At 45.3% G+C, this 15,785-nt stretch overlaps 1 protein-coding gene across 4 annotated transcripts in view; it reads right to left on the bottom strand.

Annotated features, from left to right (window-relative positions):
- The window catches only part of Eif2ak4 (eukaryotic translation initiation factor 2 alpha kinase 4), a 95,173-nt gene that overhangs the window by 35,306 nt on the left and 44,082 nt on the right, over positions 1–15,785 (bottom strand). For all 4 annotated transcript variants that reach the window (XM_028888088.2, XM_037205109.1, XM_028888089.2 and 1 more), the window contains 9 exons: positions 15,614–15,771; positions 12,379–12,806; positions 11,206–11,275; positions 8,481–8,564; positions 6,635–6,757; positions 4,520–4,624; positions 1,950–2,007; positions 1,097–1,176; positions 3–104 (listed from right to left, as the gene is read on the bottom strand). In XM_028888088.2, the coding sequence (XP_028743921.1) occupies positions 3–104; positions 1,097–1,176; positions 1,950–2,007; positions 4,520–4,624; positions 6,635–6,757; positions 8,481–8,564; positions 11,206–11,275; positions 12,379–12,806; positions 15,614–15,771 (1,208 nt within the window). The remainder of the gene's footprint in view (positions 1–2; positions 105–1,096; positions 1,177–1,949; positions 2,008–4,519; positions 4,625–6,634; positions 6,758–8,480; positions 8,565–11,205; positions 11,276–12,378; positions 12,807–15,613; positions 15,772–15,785) is intronic.

Genomic DNA, 15,785 nt, shown 5'->3' with positions numbered 1-15,785 from the left:
ACATCTCGAAGCCGGGTGAGAACGAAAATTCTTTCCGAGGCTGTCACCATGGGGTGATAGGACATCTCAAAGAAGATAATTCCCAGGCTGAAGAGATCCACTTTCTGTGGGGAAAACAGAATTGCCTTTAGAGAGTCTGGTATCAAAGCGAATTTCCAGGAGCTCGGGGGTTTGCAAGGAATGAAGTTGAGAAATCTGTTCTAAAACAAGTCTTTAGACCTGTAATTTTAAAAACAATCGTCAAAGTTTTCACTCAGATATGACTGTCACAGTCAAGCTCTCTCTGGTAAGAAGATATGAGACATTGCTAGTCTCTTGCAATGTTGGAAATTCTTACTCATTGTTATAAACTGCAGCTACCACGCTGTACAGAATGCATTCACCTCACAGGAACCTTTTCTTGACACTTTCTGCATCCACTGCTTCATCCCTTCCCCTCCCTGGCATGCTCTAGCCATGCCTGTCGGTGCTGACAGGACCCAGCCTTTCACGAGCCAGGCAAGCACTCTACTGACTGAGCCACATCCCTAGCCCTGGCCTGCCTGTTCATCCTTTATTCTAAATGCCATCCCTTTAAGGGTCTTGGGTCATGGCTCAATGGTAGGTAGAGCATCTGCCTAGAATGCTCAAGGTCCTTAGGGCTGGATGCCCAGAACCGAAGAAAACAATTCTGAATGACTGTCAGGCCCCCACTTCTTCATGGGCCTCATCACATTTGGGCTTTTCTCTCATTTCTTCCCTGCCCATTGCAGGTTCCATCATCCCCTGGTCAGCTCCCTGAGGGCTGGGAACACAACTGTCTTACTCCTGTGACTGCCTTGTTCCCTGTGTTCCTGACCTGAGGAGGGGAATAGCAGAGGGTGGCTCACATATTCCTAATGGAGAGAGACTGCAAGCTTCTGCACCAATGAGGCCAGCTTCAGTTGCTGCCCTTGGGCACTGCTCATGTCCTGCCCAGAATGGAGTCAGTGGCTGTCTCTTTTTCATCTGGTCACTAAACCCTACCTGTTACAATCTTGATGTTCTTACTTGTAACTTACTCTGGAGACCCTCTCCTCTTCCCCTGACCCCACACACACTCAAACACACTCTCTACCTGGTTATATGCTGACTTGGTGCTTCCTTGGACCTCAGGGCTCACATAGAGAGCAGTGCCAACCATGCCAGTCAGATGGCCTGTGAAGGGAAACAGGAGAGCATTGCAGCCATGGACTAAGTTATTACCGTTGTTGCTGTTTCACAGTGATAAGTATTGAACCCAGGGCCTTGTGCATGCCAGGTGAGTGGCAGTGAGCTACACCCCCAGCTTTGGATAAAGAAAACTGAAACCAAAGGGTTTCCTCCCCACCCCGGCTCACACTTATTTATTTGGGTGTGGGCGTGTATCCTGTGGCATATATGTGGGGGTCAGAGGACAACTTGTGGGAGTTCACTGTATCCTTCCACCATGTGGGCTCCAGGGTTGAACTCAGGTCATCAGGCTTGGTGGCAAGCACCTTTCCCTGCTGAGCCATCTTGCTGGCCCCAAACAAAAAGAGCTTCTTAAAATCAAGGCCTGGTCTGTCTCCTGTGTGTAGTACTCACCAGGAGAAACCATGAGCCCTAGACTGCCCGGGACTGCCTCACATAAGGGTGTCTGCTTACACAGGAAGTGAGGACTAGATAGGATGCCAGATGGGCCAGGGCTTGAGGAAGCCTTACAGGACCAACTAGGATTGGTCAAAGCACAGCTTTGGGCCCCTAGGAGGCCATTATTCTACTAACCAAAGCTCTATGTTTCTGAAGAACAATTAACATAGTGAAAAAGAAAAACTTAAACTTCCATAAAAACTATTCAAAGAATAATTTTAATTTGCTTTAAAATAAAGTCTTTACAAGTAAAAGGCAGATTTCAGGCTAAGAAGTTTTAAGGTCTGTTTTAAAACACATGGATGGAAGAGAGGCTTTACCTGAAGGGTCTGACTTAATCCCATGATCACCTGCCTGGTCGTCCTGTTTACCATCAGCCTAAAATACAATCGAGTACAGATTAAAACCTTAGAGTATTCCATGGGAATGGCTCATCCGTTTCTAAATGAAGACTGAAAAGCTAACATGGAAGTCAGAATAATTATCACCATGCTTTTTTGTTTGTTTATGTTTTTTTCAGGGCAGAATTTCTCTGTGTAACCCTAGACCAGGCTGGCCTCGAACTCTGAGATCCACCTGCCTCTGCCTCCTGAGTGCTGGGACTAAAGGTGTGCACCACCAGTGAGTGCATGGCTATCACCAGGCTTTTCTGAGTTATCGCCTTTACTTATTTTTTTAGACTTAGTTAACACATTCATGCAAAGGCTCAAAGGAAACCCCATGGAAACAAGAGGAAGAAGAGCACATCACTGCACAGCTCTCTTCAGGATAGAAATGCCCACCTCTTAGAGAAACCAACTTATGTTCACACCACAAACACCAAGAACAGAATCTGTTTACCAGGAAGTACAAGACTAGGAAAAACAGCGACAAAATCCTTGTTCTACCTTTTCTAGCCCTACAACTTTTCCAGGTCATTTTTGCTATTTTTCCCCCCTAAATAGGCTGGTCACTAACTTGGCCCCGTTGTCCTTTGCTGAAACACTCACTGGGCATTCTCATCCTCTTCCCCACACCTCAAATGGTCACACCCTAAACAAGGGTGGTGGTTTAAGTGAGATGTCCCCATAAATCTTGGGCATTTGAATACGTAGTCCCTAGTTGGTGGCTGTTTGGGGGATGACCAGATGTGGCCCTTGCTGGAGGAAGTGCCACTGGACCAGGCTTAGCGGTTTAAGATTCATGTCCTTCCCAGTGTGCTCTGGTTCCTACTTGCCTCAGATGCCAGCTACCCCAGCTCTGGCACCATGGACTCTAACCCTCTGAAACAGTAACCCCCAAACAAACTCTCTCTAAGTTGCCTGGCTCACAGTGTCTTATCACAGCAACAGAGAAGTAGCTAATACACCCAGACCACGGGAACATCCTCCAGGTGCTTCTGCTTGCCGTCGGTTCTACTCTGCTGATGAGTCTTTGAAGAAGGTCCCAGAATACACGCATTTTACAGATGAGACACGAGTTCTGCCGAGCCATGCACAGGGCAGTGATAAGGCTCTGTCCGGACCAGTGAGACTGCGATCCTCTCCTATTACTTCCCAACACCATGCTGGGGACAAAATATCCCATCATGAGGTCTGTGCTCCGTCTCTGCACTTTTCAACACCCTTTCCCCTTTCTGTTCAGGACCCGGACTTTATTGCTCCTCTCCCACCTCTTTTCAGGAGTGGGTGTTAGAATCTTGCTCCACAGCTCTGGCTGGCCTAGAACTTGCTATGCAACCTAGGCTGGTCTTGAACTTGTAGCAGGTCCTCCTGCCTCTGCCTTCTGTGTGCTGGGGTAACAGGCACTCCCTGCCACTCCCAGCTCTTTTCTGCCTCCTCACTCTCCTCACTCTCCACTCCTAACTTCACTGCTAAGTTAGCCCTGGTGGTTATTCTTGTCATCATCTAAATTCTATTTTCCTTCTCTGACCAGCCTTGGAATGAGCTGTACTTTTACAGATCATGGTACCTAAAAGCTGGCTTATGATATTAAGTAGAGCCTGGCACTCAAGTCTGCCCAGCTGTCCAAAGACTTCCTCTCTACATATCAGCCTGTCTACACGTCACAGTTTCAGCCAGTCAGAACATGGGGCATTCAGACAACGAGGTCTGCTCACCCTAGGCCCTTAGCATACACTGGTGGTCCCTGCCCTGGTAGTCCTCTGCTCTGCCCTTGACTGGCCTGCTACACTCCTACCTACCTTTTAAGGACCATCTGGAATGCCACTGTTGTTATATAGTCTTTTATTCTTTTTCTTTGGGTGACAGGAGTCTTATGTGGCCCAGGTTAGTCTTGAACCTGGGTTTAGCTGATTCTTTTGCCTCCAGCATCTGAGTAGCTGAGACTACAATATGTGCCGTGGCACTGGGTCACAGCCTTTCCTGATCCTCACCACCCCGCGTCCTCTCCTCCACTGCACTGGGTCGCAGCCTTTCCTGATCCTCACCACCCCGTGTCCTCTCCTCCACTGCACTGGGTCGCAGCCTTTCCTGATCCTCACCACCCCGCGTCCTCTCCTTCTCACTCTCACCGTCTCACCGTTTCTCCACCTCACGTTAATTAGCTCTGTATGCTCAACTAACCCCCAGTGCCAGAACAATGTTTGTCCCGGGTCTGGGTCTCACTTTGGCAAACCAACTAAAGTTCCCCAGATGTAAAGCATCTTGTCAAATGCTCAGCAAGGGAGACCAAAACATCAAATCATTTCATAAAGTGTTGCATACCTCCTACCTAAACATTGTTCATAAACCAAGCCTAAGGGGCACTTCCAACTTGTTCCCTCAGACCCAGCTCCCAGCAGAGGGTGACAAGGCTGTGCACAGGAGGCTCACTATCCTTCTCTTTATTTCCAGGATTATTAAGGCACCTAGGTCATTTTCAGGCATAGCCTGATTTTAAAAATACTCACCGAGAAGGCTAGATGGTCTGTCGCCAAACCAAAATCACCTATTTTCACATGGTCATCGGAATCCAAAAAAATGTTGACAGGCTTCAGATCCCGGTGAATCATTCCCTGTTGGAAGACAATGAAGAATCCAACAATTGCTTCCCACACAGAGTTTAACACTGCATGGTTCCTAATTTTAAATGATGGCACCTGGAAGAGGCCTTCTCCTGTGGTCCACCTGGTCCTGGATGTCTGGTCTCTGGAATGACCTCTGAGGGTCCTGTGACCTCCTCACGGGTGGTCCTAAGCAGGTCCTCCCAGGCTCCCTCCACCAGCTCCCCTCAGAGACTTCATATTACCTTTCCCTCGCTGCACCACCACAGCCAGGGCTGGGCAGGCCCCACCCTGCTTTCTTCCCTCTCCTGGTACTTTCTTGGCACTACTTCCGCCTCGGGCACTCTGTACTCCTCCTCTTGTTCTGATTGTGCCAACATCTACCTGTTCCAATCTTTCATGAGCCTTGCACACTAGCCTAACAACTGAGTTTATACCGCCAGCTCCTGGGAGGAGCTCAGTGATGGTATCCCAGGAATCCTGCTTTCTCCTCCTAAGGGCTCAGCATGCTTCCTCTTTCACTTAGAAGATGCTAAATGTAATCAGAACTCTTCCTTGTCAGATCTTTTACTATGATATAAAGGAACTTCCGGCTCTGAGAACAGGAGTCCCGCGCAAACATGGATGGACAAGTCACATGCTTGTGTCCCTGTGTATGCAGTTGATGCACAGAGCTGGAGGCCCCAGCAGCAGTCTGCAGATACTGAGCACATAGAGCACAGTCCCAGGACCCCAAGACAGCACCACAGGGAAGAGTCTAAAGGCATCCATTAGAATTCCCTTTGTTTTTCACCTTATAGATTAGGTAGATTACAGTCCTGGTTTCTCAATATGAACAGGGCACACTATAAACATTTTGAAGTTCCAAAAGTTAAGGCAAAGGGGAAAAAAACCTACCATGTTTTCACTGTCTGATGCATTTAAAATATATAAAAACTATTCTTAGTTCACAGGCCATAGAAGAACGGGTGTGAGTTAGAGCTGACCCATGGGCCGGCCGTCTTCAGCGTCTCCTACAGGAGCTGACACTGGCTGCTGCCCTATCTTTTGGCACTTTGTTCTGTTACCTGCAGAAATCCATTAGTTCAGGCCAGCTAGAGGGCTCAGCAGGCAACGCTCCTTCCCGCCAAGCCCGATGACCTGAGTCTGATCCCGGAATTCACATGGTAGAAAGAAAGAACCTTGTCCTCTGGCCTCCGTATGTGCACCGTGGCATTCACTGGCCCACACACGTCCACACAAATAAACAAATACATGTACATAAAGGTAAAAAGACTATGTCGTCATCTGTATAGTTTCTTTCCTATATATAGTTTTGTATGCTGTTTTCTCCATCTTCCTATTTGATTTTTACTGTGTTATTATAAGTAGGGCTGGAGAGACAGTTCAGGAGGTCAGCATGCGGACCTGAGTCCAGATACTCAATCCCCACATAAAAGCTGCGGACAGAGGGTGGCAGACAAGCAGATCCCGAAAGCTGGCTGGCTAGCCAGATTAGCTGAAATGGCAAGCTTTATGTTTGGCAAGAGACCTTGTCCAAAAAAAAAAAAAAAAAGAGCAATAGAAGACAGCTGTCTTGTTTGTCTTATTTACTTTTCTATTGTTGTGACAAGACACCATGCCCTAGGCAGTTCACAGAAGGAAGATTTTATTTGGGCTTACAGTTGCAGAGGGTGAGTCCATGACCATCATGGTGGGGAGCATGGCAGCAGGCAGCAGGCAGGTGCTGGAGCAGTAGCCGAGAGCTTACGTCCTGATCTACAAACTCCAAGGCAGAGAGTGCTAACCGGGAATGGCATCTTCACCATTCTGGAGCTCCACCTACCGGAGACCAAGTATTCAAATACAGGAGCCTCTGGGGCCATTTTCACTCAGCCTACCCTGTGTTGACCTCTGACATCCACAAGTACATTTGTAGAGGAGCTTATCCCTAATCTCCACAACACATGCACAAATGTTCATGCAGCACGCACACAATTTATGTAAATAGAATACATGGACATGGGATGTTACAAAGCTTACTTTCTCATGGATATAAGCTAATCCATCCAGAATCTCTCGAAAAAGCCTCCAAAGCCTGATGGTGTCTCGAAACAGTCCCTGGTCAATGGTGTCACGAAGAGTGCTCTTTTCACAGTACTCCATCTACAGAACAGAAGGAACAGGCAGGACCTGATCACATGAAAAGTTCAGTATAAGGAGCATAACTTGCAGTCAATGTAACCACTCATTAAAACTTGTGCCAGGGATTTTAAGCAGTTTTGGAAAGAATTGTTTCTTTTTATGCTAAAAAAACAAAACAAACAAATAAGAGTAATATAAAAACAATCTTGAACAGGGAACGTAGCGAGAACGTAGCTCAGTGGTAGAATGCGGTGCATTTTAAGTACGCATGAAGCTCTGGAGTCAATCCCCAGTACTCCAAACACTCCCTAAAACCCATAGAAGTAAAAATGTGTTTAATAGATTTATTAATCACAGATTAATGTGATATTAATAAGAACAGTACTGAAGAATGCATTGGGGCAAATAAATATAATATTAGCAGCTAAAAAAAACTTTTCTCAAGCTGGGCGGTGGTGGTGCACGACTTTAATCCCAGCACTTGGGAAGCAGAGGCAGGTGGATCTCTGTGAGTTCGAGGTCAGCCTGGGTTACAGAGTGAGTTCCAGGAAAGGCGCAAAGCTACACAGAGAAATCCTGTCTCAAAAAACCAAAATAAATAAATAAAATCCTTTTTTCCCAGTGGGATTGAACCCAGGATGTCTTGCATTCGAGGCAATTGTTCTACTTCTGAGCTATACCCCTAGCTCCTACTTAAAAAAATATATATATCAGAGCATTGGCTGCTCTTCCAGAGGACCTGGGTTCAATTCTCAGCACCCACTTAGCAGTTCACAACTATCTGTAAATCTAGTTTCAGGGGATCTGACACCCTCACCACAGACAGACATGTAGGCAAAACATCAATGTAAATAAATAAATAAAGCTGCTTATTTTAGAAAGGTTTTACTTGTTTAAAATTCTTGTTACATATATGAAAATTGAGATTGCAATAAAATGTTATTACATTACAAGATTGCTTCCAATCTCAAATTTCCAAGAATAGCTAATTAGCCTAATGATGTCCTTGGCTTTATTTGTATACAAATAAATACTCTTTGAATCTAGAGAAAAACATTATGCCTATGGAAATATTCAAGCAGGGGCTCTGCTTCACACCCCCCCCTTTGGGTGTACTAAGAGAGAAAACAATGGAGCATCATTTAAGACTTAGTCAATATGTGAAACTAGCTTCTGGTTCCAGCCAGGGCCAGAGTGTGAAACTCCTCATGCAGAATGTTGCACTGTTTCGCAGGTCAGCCTCATCTCATCTGCAGTCACTTCTGGCACATTCTGAATCAGCCTCCAGGCCTTATTCAGGTCCTCCCCAAGCTCCCATGAGTCCCACTCACTTCACATGTTGTTTAGAGAATGGACACAGGCAGACAGTTAAGGCATGCTACTCTTGCATTTATGGGATTCAGACATGGGTATAAGCACTTCATCTTATGAGGCACAAAAGATTAAAGAATCTCATCTGAGCTCATACAGTGGTGACAGGTAGGTCTAGGATGTGAACATGCACAGCCTGGGTCCAGAGCTGGCCCCAGGTGCCTCCTGATAACACTGTGGAAAAAAAAAAAAAAAAAAAAAGCGTTCAAGGCTGGGGACTGGGAGAGGCTTCCATGCCATAACTTTCCTGGCTAGTTAATCTCTGGCAATGCCACTCAGCCCCTTTCTGTCCATTACCTTGTGGTACGTCATAAAACACACTGCCAACCAAAAATGAGAGGTGCACATCACCAACTGTCCACCAGGGTCTCACCTGGATATAAAGGTAGTGCACAGCGCCGGTTGTCACTGATGGCTCAATTTCATGACATCTGTCCTTCTCATTGCATTCTTCAGCCTGAATCAAGAGGAACACAGGAACTCAAACTGAGGGCCAAGTTCAACAAGAGCATCCCCACCGTCAAGAACTTGTGTCTGGGACCCCAACTTCACCCCTGGGCATGGCTTCCTATTGCTTTGAGGGCCATCAGCAGAGCAGAACACAACACTGTCCTTTAGAAGCCTGGAGCACTTCTCCCAGAAATTCAGCATAGCTTACAGACCTGCTAGTACAGAGAACAATGAGAAAATGGGGAACAGGTAAGATGTGCACTAGCAGAAAGTCTTCTGCTCAAGTCCTACCACTGAAGGCCTAAGGATATGAGGTCCAGTGTGAACAGGCTGTCTTCCTTTGGTGGGATTCAAAGAAAGCAGTTTAGAGAATATTGTTGCCCTTGGGGGTCACACTCCTGAACAACCACTTAGCTGCTACAACGTGTCTCCCAGAAGTAACTTTCTTTCTAATGCATGATACCTTTAAAAAAAAAAAAAAAAAAAAAAAGAGTCTTTTCCAGGGTTAGAGAGCCTGGGAAAAGGTTAATGGCTCAATGCTCACTCCTCTAGCACAGGACCTGGGTTCTGTTCCCAGCACCAACATCAGGCAGCTCACAGGGGAGTCAGTGCCCTATAGCCTTCCATGGGGGAGCCACACTCTTATGGTGTGCATAACCCCAAACAGAAACACATACAAATGCATTAAAAATATTTTTAAAGTTTTTTCTTCTCAACAGACATATTTAAATACTTTTAACCCCCAGTAGGGAAAAAAGTATGTTAGTTTCTGATTGTTTTTGATTTACAGGGGTTTTATTAGATTTTATTTTTCTATTTTTAGTTATATCTATGTGTGCATGCCTATGGGTGGGTGTGTACATGTAAGTGCAAGGGTTCATGGAGGCTAGAAGAGGTCGTGGGATTTCCTGAAGCTGGAGAGCCAGGCAGCTGTGAGCCTCCAGACATGAGTGCTGGGAACCAATTCTCTGTAGAGCACCATGTGCTCTTAACTGCTCTCTGGCCCCCTGACTCCAGTTTTTATGAGGAGGGATGTTTTTCAATATTTTCCCTTTAAAAGAAAAATAAAAAGTTCTGCTCTTCAAATAACTGTATTCAACTACTGAGTGACTTATATTCTCTGGAGAGTATCTATGAAGATGATTCATCTCTTGGGGTTTCTACCCACCAATCAGAACATTCATGGGATATTGTCTTTAACTGAGCCAAACTGGAAGCATAAATTTGATGCTCTTAATAATTAAATGCACAACTAACATCAAAAGCAAGTATAAGTTTTGCTTCAGCAGTTTAGATTATTTATGCTATTATTGTAGCTAAATTTATAATTAAAAAAAGAAAACAAGAGGATCTTAAGTGATTTTTAATTGACAAGTACTTACTAAAACATACTGGCTAATTCATTCAAATCTTCAAAACAAGTGAACTGTGTATCTAACAGGGTCTACATGTGTACATCCTGTGAGTAAACTCATAAATGCTGGTGGTTATCCTTTTATCAAGTAATAAAGTTATCATTGGCCACATCAAGTTACAGAACACTCATTCTTCTGAATCTACAAAGGACAGCCCACTGGTTTTACTCTGAGCTCTAGGCATCAGCCTGGAGCCCTGCAGCCTGACCAGAGAAGAAAGCAGGGATACATGGAATCTAAGGTGTAAAGAGTGTCTGTTGTCAAGCTTTTAAAACCATGTGCTATGGAGAAATGTGTTTTACACACCTACTACACATGCCCACAAGAGACAGTTCTTTAAAAAAGATTTCATTTGTGTGTGTGTGTATGTAAACATCTGGAACTGGAATTATAGACAGCTGTGAACTTCCTTTTCAAGGATATTTTATTACTTGCTTTCAACCACTGAGCCAACTCTCCAGCCCCCAGAAAGGACATATTCTATCAAGAAAATTTACTTTTACTAAAAGTAAGATGAACTCTGGTATTCTCTCCTCTTGTCCACAACATCAGAAATAAAATAAGGCTGGCTGTGATCCTTTAAATGAACTCATCAAACATTACAGGACCATGCTGCATAGTTAAAACACTGTCCCAGAAGATGGTTTATCCAAGTGCACATCAAGGTGAACTGGTGTGGGGAGACTAGGCTAACTCCATGATGAGACCAGTTAATCTGCATTCCATCCTCATCCCCAAACATAGGAAGCATGTCCCAATCCTCTAAAACAAACGTATTTCTAAAGTGTATTTTATTTATTTTTATGTATGTGTGCCTGCTTGAGTTTATGTTCACCATGTGTATGCAGATGCCTGTGGAGGCCAGATGACGTTGGATCCCCTGGGACTGGAGTTACAGGTGGTTGTGAGTCACCATGTGGGTGCTAGGAACCAAGCTCAGGGCAGCAAGAGCCTTTAAGTGCTTTTAACTGCTAAGCCATCTCTCTAGATCCTCTGTGATACAGTGTGTCAGTTTTTCTGTTTTATATGTCAGTATAAAACTTATGATAAATTTATATATGTATATATCAGTATAAATTTCAGAAGATTTTAAAGAATGGGTGTGTTTTAAAACTGATATTCACATATCAGATTAATGCTCTGGCATTCTGCCTGATGTTTCTAACATCAAATGTCATTTCCTTACACACCACGCTCTGAGTAGAAGTAGGTGACTTCCTCTTCCATATTTACCTGGTTCTGACTCTTACTGTTTTCGTCTTCATTGTCAAAGATGATGTCACTGTCAGAGTCTGAAGCAGGTCTTAAGAAAAAGAAATAAGAAATGTTAAAGAAATGGGAAAAAATGCTAATATTCTTTTTAGTTCATCAGAACACCAAAGAAGCTAGAGCATTATACCATGTGGTGGTCTGAAAGAGAATGGCCTCCATCAGCTCATTGATTTGAAAGCTTCATCTCCAGTTGGTGGATGAGGAGGTATGGCCTTCTTGGAGGCAGTGTGGCACTGAGGGTAGGTTTTCAGGTCTGTCAGTCTCTGTTTCTCTGTGAATCATGCCTGCCTGGCTGCCTGCCTGCGGCCAAGCTTCCCACCAACATGAAAATGGACTAATTCTCTGAAACCATAAGCAAGCCCCTAATTAAATGCTTTCTTTTATAAGTTCTTTGGTTATGGCATCTCTTCCCAGCAACAGAACAGTTACTCAGACACACCATGACTCTGCAGCATCAATACAGATTGGCTGTTGGCTTCTCTTTTCTGTTACTCAAACTCAGAGCTTTTATTTATTTTATTAAAAAAGAAATCGTTATTTTATGTGTATGGGTCTGTGCATCGTATGTATGCAGTGCCTGCAGAGGTCAGAAGGGGGCATCACCCCTGGGACTGGTGTCACATGGTTGTGAGCCTTGCTGGGCATTGAACTCAAGTCATCCGGAAGAGCAAAAAGCACTCTTAACCACTGAGCAATCTCTCCAGCTCCCAACAAAGAACTCTTTAAAAAGTAGCTATATTGTTTCTCAAAGTAGTTAACTGCTAAGATAAACTGTATCCAACTGAGTCCAGTGAAGTACATCCCTAAGGCATATGCCCTTGGGTCATAATTACGGGTCTCAGGGCAGTTAGGACTACAAGACTCTAAGGCTCTTAAGTGGTCCACAGAGTTGGAACCTGTGATTAAAGCAGTGCCCTCTCACAAATTCTCCTAAATCTATCGAGATAGGTACTGGAAATCACTTCTATATAATTTTTCCTTTCTCCTGGCCTTGGGGTGGGAACTCTTTAAAATTCCTGTGGGTTGCATTTGGCTACTCTCTGAAAGAGGTTTCCACCAACTTGCTTCTTTCTTGTTCCTCTGGCGTGGGCTTGTTGGGTTAGGCATCAGGGGTCCCCTACTGCTTGCACTTACAGGAAGGACTGTGAGAAGACACCATCGTGCTCATCCTCGTCCTCTTCATCGCTGCTGGAGCCAGGGCCGGTGACAGGGAAGCGCGCGCTGGTGGAGCGCTCTGCGGATGTGCTCCACTCCACGGAGCTGCTGAGGATGGGGGGCGGTGCTGCGGCCTCCACGCTGCCCAGCTCCTCTGTGTCGCCTGCTGCTTTCCCGCAGGCGGCTGGGCTGTCCTGGGCCTGGGGTCTGCAGTCTGGGGGTGGTGTCCCGGGCACCGCAGGGCGCTCATGCCGCTCGATCCAGGCGTTGTAGTAGCGCACAATGTTCTCATGGTGCAGGCGCGACAGCAGAGTCACCTCGCCCTTGATCCTGCGGAAGTGCCTGCTGGCGGGGTTGATTGGGATGCGCTTCACTGCATAGCAGCAGCCGTCCAGCTTGTTTTGCACCTGCCCAGCAATAGGAGACAGGACCTGGTCAGATTTGTGGCCCAGGATCTTGCACGTTGGCATTTAGACTGGCATTTACACGGCCCAGCCCTGTTAGTTCTTCCCCAGCAAAATCTGGAATTCTGAGAACCCACAATAATAGCTGAGAGCCACAAGGCTTGAATTCAAACGGAGGAAAGCCTTGGTTACCCCCAAACTAGGGGAAAAGCTCAAGGCGGCGGCGGCGGTCTGCTGGGGAGGGAACAACCTTCACCTCCGCCTCCTTGTTTCCTTCCCTTTCTCCTTGCCCTCCCTTTCCTCCATCTCTTGGGGACAGGATCTCACTATGTAGCCAGGCCTGGAACTTGACATCCCCCTGCTTCAGAGCTGGGATTACTGGAATACACATAACCTCTGTTTTAATCACTACTTTTCTTTCTTTTTTAAGGCAGGGTCTCCTATAGCACAGGCTAGACTCAAACTCCCTATTCAGATTGGCTAACCTTAGACTCTGTAATCTCCTGCCTCCACCTTTTGAATGGAGCACCAGGCCTATCTCAATAATTTATTTCTTTACTGATAAGTGTAACATTTTCTTTTCTTTAAAAAGTTTAGGCTAACATTAAGTAATGAGTTCCATTAATTACTTTTCGTGACATTACTTCCCTTTTCTTCTCATAACTGATAAATAAATATCAAATACATTTTCGTTTTAAAGTAAAATTAATTTTCTAAAGCCAGTGTAAGTTTTCATCTGATGATTTTATTTTCTTAAAACTTAAAGTCACTAAAGATGAATGAAATTCCAGAAATGTTAACAAACCTAAAATAAAATGCTAATTATTTTACAAAGACTGTATAAGGCCATGTACTTTTGGGAGAGAGACTCAGTTTTCTTTCATGACTGGCCTGAATGGGGTCACTGAGGAGATGAGAACATAGAGGAAGAACACCGTGCCGGCCCTCGAGGGGCGTGCTTAACCAACAGCAGCGATGACCATCTATGCACGTGCCGCCCACTGATGATGTCACCCAACCAAGATTCAAAACTATGCTCATAAAATAGGACAATAAAGATAGGAGCACAACGAATCCACAGAAAAAGTCTCAAAGGCCAGTGTGCTTACAGACCATCCCTATCCTGAGGTTTTCACTGGCCTGACTGGATTAACTATACCAGTTTCTCTTCCCCTCTACCTAAGACCTGATACCTGACTAAAACCCAGCGGCTCATTGTCCAAATGCACAAGTGCACAGATGGTGGGGGGGCCAGCTGCTGAACACCCCCAATCCTGAACACCCCCGATCCTGAACACCCCCGATCCTGAAGCCGACTGCACTACTCAGAAGGCAATGTGGGGAAGGAAGGGTGTGAGAGCCAACAGGAGGAAGCAGGCCCCACAGCTGAAGACGCCCTTGCCACAGCAGCTCAGGAACTGTCTTTAAGAACATGTAAATAAGGAAAGTTACAAGGGACCCTGTCGAGAAAGAAAAGAAAGAAATGAAGTTTAACAAGCTACGTCCATAGTGTTTTAAATTCAAGAATCTAAAAAAGACACGTATGGACTTAATAAAAACAACACTGAATTAAACGCCGCCTAGAACCGTAAGCTTTCTTGTGGGATGCCTGCCTTGCTGAAGGCGGCCCCTCTTTTGCTGTGGGGAAATTGTTTTGGTTGAGACTATTCTGCAGTAAGAGTGGTGCTTCCAAGCCGGGTGTGGCAGCACGTTTTTGTAATCCCAACCCTTGGGAAGTGGAGGCCACAGGACCGGGGTTCAAGGTCATCCTTGGCCACACAGAGTTTGAGCACAGCCTACACTACATAATACTCTATCTCAAAACCCTGCATGGGATCCAGCTCATTTAGTAGAGTGCTTGCCAAACATACAAGGCCTGGGTTTGACCCCCAGCACTGCCTGAAACACAGGGAAGAACAGCCTGAAATCCTAGCACTCAGGTGTTAAGTAGGAAGATGAGAGGTTCAAGGTCATCTTCTGCCACATTGTGAGTTGAGGCTAGCCAAGGCTGCAGGAAACCTTGTCTCAAAACAAGCAAGCAAGCAAACAAAAAACAACCACAACCTAACAAAACAAAACAACACCCCCTAAAAGCCAGATAAAAGTCAACCAATAAACAAGCGTGACACCTTCCTCCTCATACTCTCAGAATCAAACACAACTATGTCCCACCACTAGAGGTCACCTTCATATGTAAAAGATGGCATGTACCTCAGCTGTTCTTCATACATTTCAATCTGCATCGTCTATGGTTTGCAACATACTTAAATTATGTAAGAACAGCAGAGGCCTCTTCCTACATTCACATAATAAAATTCGCCCCAGACCAGAATGAAGCGCCCTAACAGCAGCACACCTTAAAACACGCCATTAATTTCCCATCTTTGTAAGCTAGAAAATGAGAGCCATCAGGACCATCTCCCAGTGTGAATGCCACCTCTGTTCTAACTTTGGAACCCTTTTCTCTATGGCAACTCCACCAAAACTGGGGGGAAGTGGAAAGGACAATCCCTTCCTGAACTAAAGCACACCAAAATGTTCTTCACGCAGAGATCTTGACCACTCAGGATGCTTATAATGATGTATTTTTCACATCATTGTTCTGAGCCAACCAAGGACCCAGGAATAGTGCATTCTCAATGCATCCAGTGTAACGTTAAAGCAAGCTTTAGCTCCAGGAGGTGGAGGTGCTCACAGCTTCAAAGTCTTACTCACTTTCCTTTCCACTCTCAAAATGGAAACCAAGGCTGGGAGGCCATGGGAATGAAAGAGAAGGGGCTTTAAGGGGGAGTGGGACAACTCTGTCACACCTTGATGACGGCTCCAAAAGCTCCTTTCCCTAGAAGTTGTAATTCTTCAAACTCAATGAAGTATCGGGAAAACTGTCTCTGTGTTTCACTGAAGAACGCAGCACTGGGCAGCTGGTTGCTGGGAATGACGGTCTCAATATAATCTTGTCCCCCTGAATCTAAGACGAAACAA

The sequence above is a fragment of the Peromyscus leucopus genome, chromosome 4 (assembly GCF_004664715.2).
Source record: "Peromyscus leucopus breed LL Stock chromosome 4, UCI_PerLeu_2.1, whole genome shotgun sequence".
In the NCBI taxonomy this organism is placed as follows: Eukaryota; Metazoa; Chordata; class Mammalia; order Rodentia; family Cricetidae; genus Peromyscus; species Peromyscus leucopus.
The sequence above is the reverse complement of the archived record's forward strand: the minus strand, read 5'-3'. Positions and strand labels throughout refer to the sequence as shown.